This window comes from Saccostrea echinata, unplaced genomic scaffold, assembly GCF_033153115.1.
Source record: "Saccostrea echinata isolate AGI-Se365-2 ecotype Australia unplaced genomic scaffold, CSIRO_AGI_Sech_v1 ptg000047l, whole genome shotgun sequence".
Taxonomy (NCBI): Eukaryota; Metazoa; Mollusca; class Bivalvia; order Ostreida; family Ostreidae; genus Saccostrea; species Saccostrea echinata.
The window spans coordinates 13,929,332-13,942,343 of NW_026889796.1; the positions used below are offsets into that span (position 1 = coordinate 13,929,332).

The following is a 13,012-nucleotide window of genomic DNA, read 5'->3' on the forward strand; positions in this document are numbered from 1 at the left end:
AAATATGGCGCAATGAATCGAAAAAAGTAAACTTTTGACTAAAGTGTTTGAGAAGATTGGCATATTTATCTAACGAGGTATAAGTCAAGGTGGCATATCTACTACAAGTTATGAATGGGCTGAACTCGGCATTTACGGCAGGTAAGAAATTGATCATGTTACATAAGATTGCACATAATGACACCTCAGCACTATTTTCCCAAGTCGATGTGGGTTGTATGTTCGGTCGCCCTAAAACTTGTTCGCCCTTGACGCCGTTCGCCCTAATTCCCGTTCGCCCAGAGTTTGATCGCCCTAAAACTTGTTCGCACAGGGTCCGTTCGCCTTATTTAAATTGCAGAAAGTTGAATAATGAACCAATGGATTTTTTAAATAAATTGTATGTACATCGGTACATAAATTGCACACAGGAGACAACAGACGTATGCATGTGGTCACACTATAAATACCCGTACTTTCAAAGACCCGGCAGACCAACAGAAATTAACGTCTCAGTCCTTTAATTGTTTCCAAAACATAATGCAGACTGTATGATCCCCTAAATTACAGTGACATTATTAAGTATAATTAAATCAATTAAGCATGTAAAGAGCATAAATATTAAATTTGAATTATTTAATTAAGATTACGGTAAATAAAAAAAATACTGTAACAACATTTGAAAAAAAACCACCAAGTCGTAAAATATTGAATAAAATTAATAATAAATGTTGATATTTACTATATACTGTATATATAATAGGGCGAACGAGATATAGGGCGAACAAGAATAATGGCGAACGGACCCTGCGCGAACGTACTCATGCGAACAGGTAGATAGGGCGAACGAACCTGATACCGTCGATGTGTCAACATGTGAAATTCTTTTAGTTTGTGTGTGTGCGTTTTGATTCTCGATAGGTACTTTATTTACCATTAATATAAAATTAATATAATAATTATGTACATGATGTATCACTATGTCATGTTGTAAATGAAATAAAAATGGTGAATTGTTTGTGCAGCATGCAGTGGAATAAAGACAAGTGAAGAATCACTCTTCTAAGACACTGGTGACATGGAAGAAGATGAAGATGACATTTGGGATTATAAATCTATCAAGAAAGTCAAACGGAGTGAGGGTAAACCTAAGAGAGGAGCGAAATATCATCAGAAGAATCTAGCAATTAAACAACCATCAAATAGTTCCCAAGATAAGGTATATAATATTTTCCATTTTGCCAAATTTGACAGGCCATTAGACAGATAATTAAGACTGTATTTTTTTTTTTTTAATTATTACTGTGGAATCATCAAAATTCGTGGGGGCCAGTTTTCATGGATTGCTTAAATTTTACCATGTTTACTGGTTCATTGGGACGTAAGTTCATGTATTTAATCATATACACAAAGGGAAATATGACTTTGAACCCCTTGTTTATTAATTCTTGGAGGATGTAAATTTGTTGATGAAGGGTACCCATGAATTCCACGAAATTGAGCCACCATGAAATCTAAAGATTCCACAGTATGTGTTACCTACTTGATAAATCTATCACTGTAATAAACTGAGATTCAAATAGACAAATATACTTCATAACTTGCATTCCTGTGTTTTCACTCTTTACAGGTGCAAATAAAATAAATTATTGCATACAACTAAATTGCAGAAATTCCAAAAATAAGAGATTGTAATACAGTAATAAAAGTACATACAATATTTTGTTGAATCATCATAAAAAAAAATATGGGTAATACTAGAGATATAAGTGGTGATTTTAAAGTTCATCATCTGTTTATTTATAGGGGAAAAGAAAAACACCAACAAAAGTCAGAAAGAGACAGAAAACTCCCCAGAAGAAAAACAAGGAATCATCCAGCCTTACTAAGACCAACCAGACCCCTACACGTCCTCAGGGTGTGTGTCCGAATTGTCAGGTGCCCCTTGCATGTTTAGGGATTTTATCACCAACCTGGCATGTTACAGAGTGTATAGAGGCCTGGTTACAACCCACTGTAGGTATGAAATTTAACCCAAATGGTAAACTATTTTGTGTCATGCCTTGCACAGGTGATAATATTTCAGGTTTTCTGGGTAACTGTAAGTGTTTGTGATAGAAACAGACTGGTATTTAAATTAAAAACTGAATACAGCTAAGTATTGCACAAATTTTTAAATGACCATGTTTGAATTAAAAGTGATATTCTTTCTTGAAATTTTCAGACTGTCCAGAGGGTTTGTCATGTGACAGTACAATAGAGAATCACTATAGAGAGTTCTCACATCACAGACTGGCACTAGCTCGATGTACTAACTTAACTAAGAGTGAAGAGTGTACAGAAAACCAAGGTAATGTATCTTAGAAAGTGCCATCTTGGATACTTGAAACAATTTTCCTTAAGGCCGGTTTACACTATGCATCTTGACACATGCATCTTGGATGCATGCATCTAAATTCAGAGTGTAAATAGCCCCTTGTGTTATATTTAATTGGTGTTGCATCTTGACAGATGGAATAGATCTTGTTCTATTCCTTGTGTCAAGATGCATAGAATTGACCAATTAAAAGATAGGTCAGAGTTGAGAGTGGATCACAAACCTTATTTTCCTCCAAAAATTGCATCCCAAAAGAACCAAAAACAAAGAAAGTGCTGATTAAAACTACAATTAGAAAAACTAATTTGATTATTATCATAAAGTGGAATTTTTTTGGAATATATATAAATTATATCTTCCCAGAATTATCATAAAAAGGAAATTAGGAATGATTTGCTCAGCTAAAACAAATCTAGAAAGGGAATTAAAGGGCTTTGTTATTTTTTTTTAAATGGATAAAACTTCATATTTATAAAGTTTTCAGAAAATACATGTGTCGAGACACATAGTCTAAATAACAAGACTCATAGTCTAAATAACAAGATGCATTAAGCAAAATAGAAGCATGAGTTTAGATGCATGTGTCAAGATTCATAATGTAAACCGGCCTTAAACACACATGATATGCATACTCTAATGCAGATCTTGTACAGTGAGTTGTACTCTGTACAAAATATAATATACATGTAAATCAAATTTGCTACCCAGTATTTCAAATTTAGCTGTTTGAAAAAATTTAAAATTGCTACATTTTGATTAATGAAATCAGTTGTTATAAACATCAATGAGATTTGTTTACATTTTAGAGGAAAACAAAATAGCAAGAAAGGAATTAAAATTTCCTGAAGAGTTTGTTCCAAATCTGAAAAAGATCTCAACAGCAGAAGAAGTTGGGAGCGAAGTCAAGGATGATAATAGGTCTGATGCTGAAAGTGAAGATTTGCTAAGTCAGAGAAGTTTGTCAGACATTTTGGATGCTGTTCAGAGTGACAGTGACATAGATAAAGTCTCATCGGATGAGGGATCTGATGAAAATGAAGATGAAGGATTGGTAAGCAGTTTATTGCCAGATGAGGATGGCGACAGTTTACAGGCAGAAAGCACTCTGTGTTTCTCTACCGAAGAAGATGAATTAAAAGATTTACAAAAACTGGAATCACAGGATATTTTTGGGAATTATGACAACACGCTTTGTTTTTCCTCGCAAGATGAGACTTTTGGAAAAAATGAAACTTGTAAACAAAATGAAAAGACACAGAACAGTAAGAGGAAGTCTTCATCACCGGTGAAGATAAGTCCGAGGAAGAAGAATAAAACTCATGAGAAAAAGAGCGATGATGTACTATTCTCATCAGACAAGGATGGTAAACAACTTGATAATCTTGTCATGGAGAACACAAGTTGTTTAAAAACTCAAAAATCAGGAGGTACAAAAAATTCTTTGAGTAAAGAGGAAGTGTGTTTATATATATCTGATTCAGATTCAGATTTCAAAGATTGTGAAAGTTCCGCTTCTCTGTCTCAGAAAATGCAATGGGCCAGAATACTCACACCACAAAAATGTTCACAAAACTCGGGTAGCTCTCAGAAACACTCAGGGAGAAAAAGCTTGTCACAGAAGTCTACCTCCTCAAAAAAGTCCTCTGCCAAGAAGCGTAAAAGTTTGCCTGCAAATTCAATGACCTCACAGAAATCTGAAGAAAAGAAGAATGGTTTACCTCCAAAGCCCAACTCAGGTAAGAAGAGGAAGGAACAGTCTGATATAAAGATCACCTCAGATTGTAATTCAGCATTAAAAATTCATTCTAAAACCCAAGGAAAACGATCACAGTCTGTGACAACAACACAAGATATCAGTGTCATGAATGGACACAAAAGCAACAAACAAACTTCTCTAACATCGTTTTTCTATGGAAAGAATGTAAGATCCTCAGCCTCAGGGACCAGTGTACAGCAGCAAGTCACCTTTACGTCTATCGTGTCTGATTCAGATATGGAAACATGTACTCTGATCACTGAAAGTAGTGAATTTGTGACTTCTAGAGTCAGTAGAAGTGCACTAGATGAAGTTACAAACAAAGTAAATAGTTCAACATGTCAAGAGGCTGTTCCATCACAGGAAGGCATTGGTGGTTTACGAAGGAGTCAACGAAAGCTAGGAGATAGTAAGACAATAATTGATAAGAAGAACTCGTCAAATACTGTTGTGACAAATATTTCCTCAGGTATGGGCAGTGGGTTTGGTTCCTTGAAAACTAGACCTACAAAGTTAGGTAATATGGACTCTCAAATAACTAATAAGAACTTGGCTGTTGAGAGTAGTAAGCCCAATGCAATGGAATTTCTGATGTCAAAGCAAGACAGGAAAAGCAAACCAAAGGCAGTGGAGAAGTCTGTTAAGGAGGTGAAAGTTTCAGAACTTACGATTCCATCGGCAGAAGGTCAACAGAGTAAGCCAAGCAGTTACAGCAAGAAGAATTGTCCATTCTACAAAAAAATCCCAGGTACAAGCTATCAACATTGATCAAGAACTTCATATCCAAAATGCTTTTAAAATGTTCTAAAATGTTTTCACGTTAATTGATTGAGGACAAACAATTCTGGTATCAAAGATTTGAATGTAATTTAATGTATGCAGCCTTGTTCTGAAATCCTTTCAGAAGAAGATACATGTACTTGAATATATTTTAATTATAAGCACCATTGATGTAAATTCTGTTTCAGACACTGGTTTTACTGTGGATGCCTTTAGTTACGGAGTCATTCCAGGTTGTAGAGGGTACATTCTATCCCATTTTCATTATGACCATTATATTGGTATGACAAAGTCCTTCTCACAACCAATCTACTGTAGCAAGGTAAGACACCTACCCACAGAGTCTACTGATAAGACTAGAGGAAGTATTTAATTGATCATAGTCATTTGGTGTTTGGATTAATCTTGTGTTGATGTTCAGTGTATGCATAACAGATACAGTAAAACTCGTTTAGTACGAACACGGATATTGTGAATTCATGGATATAGGGAAGTTTTCTTGGATCCCCAGCTATATAAATTTTACGAATTCCTTATATGGATACATGTATAACGAATTAGGATATAGCGAAGTAATTTCACAGGTCCCAGTGACTTCGTTATAACCGTTATAACTGTACATGTTTAATTTTATAAGTTGATGAATCTTAGTACCTTAATTTGTAACATATTTATTGATTTTAACGGGAAAAAAACACTAAAAGAGAGATAAAATAGAAAAAAAATTTGCATTTAAAAAAAAATTACTCTATTTTTGAAATGTTATCTCTTCTTAAAGATCACCGCTAATTTGGTTATCTCCAAAATCAAAGTAAATGAGTCCAATGTTCATGCTTTACCAATGAACAAGCCCTGTGTTGTGGATGGGGTGGAGCTGACATTCCTAGAGGCCAATCAGTGAGTATCATTCACAGAAAAATCTACGGTTCTAAAGCTGTGCAACAAAATGTGGATGTCCTGTAGTAATCAACATTGCCACCTGTCCATCAGTCAGCTTGTCTCTGACTTTTACCTGATGCATTGATATTTTGATGCCCCTGTAATCGAAGATTCAGGGGCGTATAGTTTTTGGGTACCAACATTTTTTACCATAAAACCGGTTTTTTGTTTATAAAATAAATCTATTCACTTTATTAGTTCCATTTTTTGCACATTTTAGTTGTCCTGGGTCTGTGCTGATCCTATTCAAGTTAAAGGATGGTAGAGTGTTTCTACATACTGGGGATTTCCGAGCTGACCCCAGTATGGAGAAGTATCCCCCCTTGGTCGGAGTTCGAATATCACAGCTTTACCTAGATACTACGTAAGCTTTAAACAAACATTTACAAATCAGGAAGTTTTAAATAGAACATGGATCTTGAAGTATAAAAACAAATTAAAATTCTAAAAATGAACATACACTTTTAAACTAATGGCTATTGAGCACTGTTTTTCTAAAATCTTAAATTAAAAAAATTCAATGATCAAAATGAATGGAGTAATAATGAATAGATTATTGGTTTTTTTCCCAGAATAATGATGATAATTTCTCGTCTATTTTTAGCTACTGTAATCCTACCTATGCCTTTCCATCCCAGAGAGAAGTGATAGAGTTTACAGTTAACTTGGTACAGAATGAACTTCAGAGAAACCCAAAGACTCTCATTGTGTGTGGATCATACACCATAGGCAAGGAGAGGGTCTTCATAGGTACAATGTGTATTACAATAAATGTTTATTCTGATGGCTTAAAGCAGCATCACAATAACAATGTACACTATACAAGTGTACCTACATATACTGTACGTACAAGCAGTTCAGCCAGGTTATGATAATATTGTATTATAAAGGCATATTTGTATGATTTGTCTATCTTTTCATTTGGGATGAATGTCCTTAAGATAAGCCTGAGCATTACAAAGATGTAAATTTGTCAAATTAACAAGTCAGCATGATAATGAGATGAATAAAATGATGAGATAAAGCCATTATTAAACAGTCAGGCACACTATTAAGTCTACAAAGAATTAAACAGTAATGCACATTATTAAATCTACAAAGAACTTGTATAAGCTAGATCACAATAAATCTGGTACAGGAAATTATTTCTGTTTTTGAAAAAAAAAATTGACACTTTACATGTAAATTTTAGTTTTGCAAGTTATTTCCATGTCAATCTGTTTTGTTGGATACAACTTACATGTAAGTTAAGAAGTGTAACCATTGCCATGTCAATATTTATGTACAAATGTACTGTATTTTGAATTCATTTAATATTCATAAACCCTCTGTTCAGTCATATAAAATGTTGCTTGAATGCTTATGATTTTCTAAAAGAAATGTATTTTATAAGTAAAATACAAACAATTTTAGCATAGCTTGTGGGGCAAACTTGGACAAAAAAGATATTTCACCTTTACAAACTGAGAAAGGAATAATAGACATTTAAGTCATTAAGAGTTATCTCTCTTTTATCACAGCTGTTGCTGAGGCCCTTAAGTGCAAGATTTGTGTTTTGCGGGATAAGAAGAACATCTTGGACTGTTTGGAAGATGACAGCCTTAGAAAGAAACTCAGTCTGAATTTCAATGATTCTTGTCTCCATGTTTTACCCATGGGAAAATTAAAGCCAAAGGTATCCAATGAAACAATCTTAACAAGTGTTGAGTTCTAAATACCAAAAAAAAAAAAAATTAAAGAAATAAACAAATTCAAAATCACATTTTAAATACACCTAGCAAGTCATCAATTCTTTATTGATAGCATTTTTTCCTTATTTGCAGGCTCTTATGGAACACTCTGAGAAGTTGACTGTCCAGTACCAAAATATTCTGGCACTAGAACCTACTGGTTGGACCTTCAGCAAAATCAATTCTCTGCAGGAGATAAGACCCAAATACAACAGGGATGGCATCAAGATTTATGGTATGTGAGGAAATCGCTAAAGTACATTGTAAAACTTCTCTTTATCCTAATGAAACTATAGAGTAAAACACAGAACAGAAACTTCATCTTGTATAAAGGTTCATGGTTTTTAATGAATTTCAACTAAAAGTTGCTACATTTTATATTGCATTTACATCTTACATGTATTAGGTATTTTATCTGTTTTATTTTAAGGTATCCCATACTCTGAGCACAGCAGTTACTTGGAGTTGGAGAGATTTGTACAGTTTATAAAGCCTAGTAAAATAATTCCTACTGTTAATGTGGGAAATCCTGCCAGCAGAGCTAAAATGAACAAGATCTTTCAACAGTGGCAGCAACAGACTCCAAAAGCTGTTAAGAAAAACACACAGACTTCGATAAGCTCATGGGCAATGTAACTAGTTATATAATTCTCAAAGCAAACATGTACCAGTACATGTATTTTACACACAGTGTTCACAAAATTAGAACATCTTAGAGAATCAAAAATTAAGTGGCATTTTCCGTTGATTCTGTTATATTTTTGATAGAGTGAATTGCACATTTTTACACTGTACCTCAAGGATTTAAAATGTTTAGGGACATTTTTCTCATGATCCCAAGGGTAATTCTCATGTAATTTTTTCTTGTGCATGAAATTTGTGAAGAACCTTGTTTTTGTATATATAATATTTTATTTATTTTTTGATAGTATAAAACCCTTTTGAATAAAAAAAAAAATCAAATTTTGTTTGTTTTCATTCATCAAAACTCAGATAGAAATTATAACTTTAGGGGAATTCTGTCTTTTTATGCAGCCAAAAATACAGTAAAATATGCTTACACTTAGGATAAATACATGTCTAACAATTAAATACCTGCATGTACATATATGTACATGTTATCTTATTTGCCCTTGAAAAGTAACAGCAAATTTACATGTAAGTCCAGTTGAAGTACAGTATCTCAAACACTGATATCTCAAATAACATGGATATGTCGAAGTGATTTGGAAGTCTGACCACTTATTCTTTATTTTACCCTCGATATTTCGAATCCTTGGTCACTAGCAATCTGATTAAAATTAGATCCTCGATGCTCCCTTTTTAACGATATGTTGCTTACAAGGCTCGTAAGCGACCTATCGTTAAAAAAGGAGCATCAAGGATCTGATTTTAATCAGATTGGGTTACTAGTATCTCAAAAGTTTTTTCTTGGACCCATCGAGCTCAAGATAATGAGGTTTGATTGTATTTGATAAAATAATTATGGAAATAATTTTGTACTGGGGTCTAAATGAAATTTTTTTGTTTGCCCAAATCTTGAAAGTTGAATGAGGAACATAATTTTTTGTAGCCAGTTCAAATACTCGTAATGATTAACAAAAGCAAGTGATTTGAACAGGAAACATCTGATGCATGTATCAGAAAGAACCTTCTCTTGCAAGATGAAAACTCCTTCATTCTGTGGGCACTGTATTACAATTATTTTTTTCAATTCGCTGTCTGCATATCCAATATCAATCTCAAAGTTTAATGTATTTATCCAAAAGAGGGACTTTAAGCAAGGCTTAAAGAGTGACCTTGACTTAAAATTTCTTCAGGAAAGGTCAAGGGCAAATCAAAACCTACTGGTCTTCTTAGTTCAGGGGAGTTGTGCTTTGGATCAGTAATTCCAGCATGTAAAAAAAAAATCTAACCCCCTAGAAAAACGAGGAATGCTGCCTTATATCCTTTCCATAACCAAATATTTTGAAGAATGTACCCCTGAAGGAGGACGTATAAGAAAACTAGAAATACATCCATAGGACATGAATGCCCTGCCGAGGGTATTTCAGTAATGCAACATGAAAATTTGTATTAGTGTTTGAAATTTGATGAGAATATCTTGAATGGTTGACATCAGTATGTATCAGCATATGAAGTTAGACATTAATTAAAGAAAAGTGAGGTCAAGGGCAAAGAAAAGATCAAAGTCAAAAATTGTTGATGCAATTTAATAGCTCTCATCAGTATGTATCAGCATATGAAGTTTGATAAAAATATCATGAATGGTTTCATTAAAACTGAGCTAAACACTAATTTAAGAAAAGTGAGGTCAAGGTCAAAAGAAAGGTCAAGGTCAAAAAATGTTGATGCAGTTGAATAGCTTACATCAGTATGTATCAACATATGAAGTTTGATTACACTATCTTGAATGGTATCTTTAAAACTGAGCTAAACATTAAGAGTGAGATCAAGGTCAAAAGAAAGGTCAAGGTCAAAAAATGTTGATGCAGTTGAATAGCTTATATCAGCATGTATCAACATATGAAGTTTGATTACACTATCTTGAATGGTATCTTTAAAACTGAACTAAACACTAATTTAGGAAAAGTGAGGTCAAGGTCAAAAAATGTTGATGCAGTTGCACAGCTCTCATCAATATCTATAAGCATATGAAGTTTGATAAAAATATCTTGGATAGTTTCTTTGAAACTGAGCTTTGAACAGAGCTAAACGCAAAGTGTGACGGAAGGACAGACGGAAGATGGACATGACAAACACTATATGCCCCAGCCATATTCATGGCGGGGCATAAAAAATAGGTTAAACAAGGGCAACGCAAAGGGGAGCATCCCTTCACAAAAGAGAACATCGATCCTGATATAAATTATTACTTGCAAAACTTCTGTTATGGACACACTCACCCACAAACACAGAAGAACTACATCCCCTCCAACTTTATTGGAAGGGGGAAAAACAGGAATCACTGTATCAATACAATTTCCGCATCAAGGAAAAGTATGTTTGATATGCTACAGAATTATCATCAGGCTTAATCCTCTAATGCCTATAGGTCATGGTGCAGGGGTGGCAAGTATGTGTGTGGGACTTCTATTATGCATTAAGCCTAGGTGGCAATTTTTTTCTTCTTTCTTCCTTTTTTGAACCTATAACTTGGCCAAAGTTTGAAGGGCATGGAAATCAGGTAGAATGCATATGCTTTCATGAAGAAAACCCAGTGCCTGTCATGCTTTTGAAGATTTTAAAACTAAAATAAATGCAGCGTTTTGTAACTTTAACAATCTATATAATACAACAAATGAATTCTTCCTCTTTCAATCCATTCCAAATACGTTACACTCTTCCCTTCTGCCCAGTGTAAGGGATCTGAATCTCTATTGTTGGCCATTACACTACAGCTGTGGAAAGGATACGCAGCAATGCAGTGGCGGATTCAGGGGGGTTAGGGGGGGTTCGGGAAAAACCCCCCACCCAATCAAAATTTTTTTTTTTACAAGTGTCATTTTAACAATATATTGCATAAATGAGACTCTATCCAAGCCCATTGTTTTACACAAAGAGGTGAAATATACAGACCCATGCGAAATCCCTTTCCGCTTGAGCGCACACAATACACAGGTATATAACAACAGTACCATGAATACAGAGATCATGATAGTCCATGCAGCTACATCAGAGACATATATGGTTTTTATATGTCTCTGGCTACATGTAGTCAGGTAGTGATGACACAACGTCATACACTAACAAACCAAAACTGCACATAGTTATTACAGGTATTTGGTATTGCCAAAGTAATATTCTTCGAAAATTGAATCTTACTTTATTGAACTATGTCAATAAACTGTGATTATTATTATTATTCAGAAAAAAAGCACACTTGTAGATAGAAGTTACAATGCAATTTTAAAAAGCAAATGGTCTGCATTTTTTTTAAAATTACAGTTGAATGATGTTTAATAAAACTCAACTAACGGTTACAACTTTGTATAATGAATTGTGGTAAAACTTATATGTATATAATAGAGATCCTGTCAAAACAAGAATTGGCCACTTTTTTATTGTTTTTCCAAGACTTTTTTTTCAAAACATTGGGCTGGTAAGTGCATGGATAAGATAAAAATAGAAGTATGGTGCATTTATGTTAGAAATTATAAATCAACCCCCCCCCCCCCCCCCCCATGAAAAAGCAATAATTCCAACAATTTCCCAAAATAATAAATTTATATTTATTCTTCAATATGATATATCATTATTTGCTTATATTTCAAAATATATTTACAGTAGAGTCAAGTAGTTGAAAAGAGTAATAAGGGTTTCTACACAGAATCCAAATTTTCTAAGTGTTGGGAAATTGCACATCAGTTGTATTTTGGTAGTCAGAGCTTCACATGTGACACATTGGATGTGCATTTTAAAATGAAGAATTGGATATTATATTTCAAATGGCGATATTTCTAATTTTATCAGATTTTACATTTAATTTTTTTTTTAAAGAAAAGTCTCATTTTTCAAGTTTACATGGAAGTTAAAAATAATCCAAAAATTTATTATTTTTTTTGTTCTAATTCTTGAAAATTAGGGTAGGTCAGTCTTGAAAATCACCTAGAAAAAAAGTGGCCAAAAACGAATTAATTCAATCTAAAATGCTGGAAAATGCACCATTTGGAGCCATTTTTTAAGAAAATTTCTCGGGGGAGGCCCCCCGAACCCCCACCTATGGGAGGGGGGCACCCCCTCCCATGCCCTCCCCCTTCGGCCCAACGGGCCTCAACCCCCCCCCCCCCCACATGAACTTCTGGATCCGCCACTGCAATGCATGAAGAGGATTAAGAATTTCTCAATAGAGAGACTTGTTCTGAACTGGACATATTCACAGGAGAAATGAACAAATACAATTGCATCTTCTCGGGCCTTTCCGGCAAGCTTGGAAAAACCTCGAATGCATACATCACCAGATGTTAAAATTTTATACAAAAAGGAGTTGCTTCCTAATTTATTAAAGTATTGGATAAACAGAGTTGAGTGTCCCTTCTGAAGTATATTTTATAGTCAATAAAGTTAAGCTCCAGAATACACAGATAAGAGGTCCTCCTACATATATATTTCAATATCTATGAAAAGGAGGGTTATCAAGAACACTTTTACAACACATTCAAGTTTTTCCACTTGTCGGAAAGGCCCGAGAAGTTGCCATTTGAACATATACATTGAAAGAGTCACCAAAACTGGGATGAGTGGTTTAAGGCTACATGTACTTTGTTCTTTGAAAGCAGATATATTTTCAAGTTCAATATACTCCGAGTAGATGAACTTAATATATGATTTCTTTGTTATACACCATTTTACAAGTTTCATTCACTCAAAATGACCCAACAACAAACTGTGATATATTCCCCAATTGTCTCACATACATGTAAGACTTCAATAGAACTTCTGAACCGGAAA

At 34.1% G+C, this 13,012-nt stretch overlaps 1 protein-coding gene across 1 annotated transcript; it reads left to right on the plus strand.

Moving 5' to 3' along the window:
- Positions 1-46: 46 nt before the first annotated feature.
- Positions 47-8,510, plus strand: LOC133202757 (DNA cross-link repair 1A protein-like). Its single transcript, XM_061338633.1, has 12 exons — positions 47-141; positions 1,005-1,198; positions 1,786-1,999; positions 2,204-2,329; positions 3,163-4,860; positions 5,081-5,214; positions 5,671-5,789; positions 6,052-6,195; positions 6,436-6,581; positions 7,352-7,506; positions 7,655-7,796; positions 7,992-8,510. The coding sequence occupies exons 2-12, from the start codon at positions 1,058-1,060 to the stop codon at positions 8,195-8,197; spliced, it is 3,225 nt and encodes a 1,074-aa protein (XP_061194617.1). The 5' UTR covers positions 47-141; positions 1,005-1,057; the 3' UTR covers positions 8,198-8,510.
- Positions 8,511-13,012: the final 4,502 nt, after the last annotated feature.

Coding starts and splice junctions, on each gene's coding strand:
- LOC133202757 (XM_061338633.1), top strand. CDS start 1,058: ATGGAAGAAGATGAAGATGACATTTGGGATTATAAATCTATCAAGAAA. Junction 2,000..2,203: donor CTGGTTACAACCCACTGTAG/GTATGAAATTTA, acceptor TGAAATTTTCAG/ACTGTCCAGAGGGTTTGTCA. Junction 7,797..7,991: donor GGATGGCATCAAGATTTATG/GTATGTGAGGAA, acceptor TTTTATTTTAAG/GTATCCCATACTCTGAGCAC.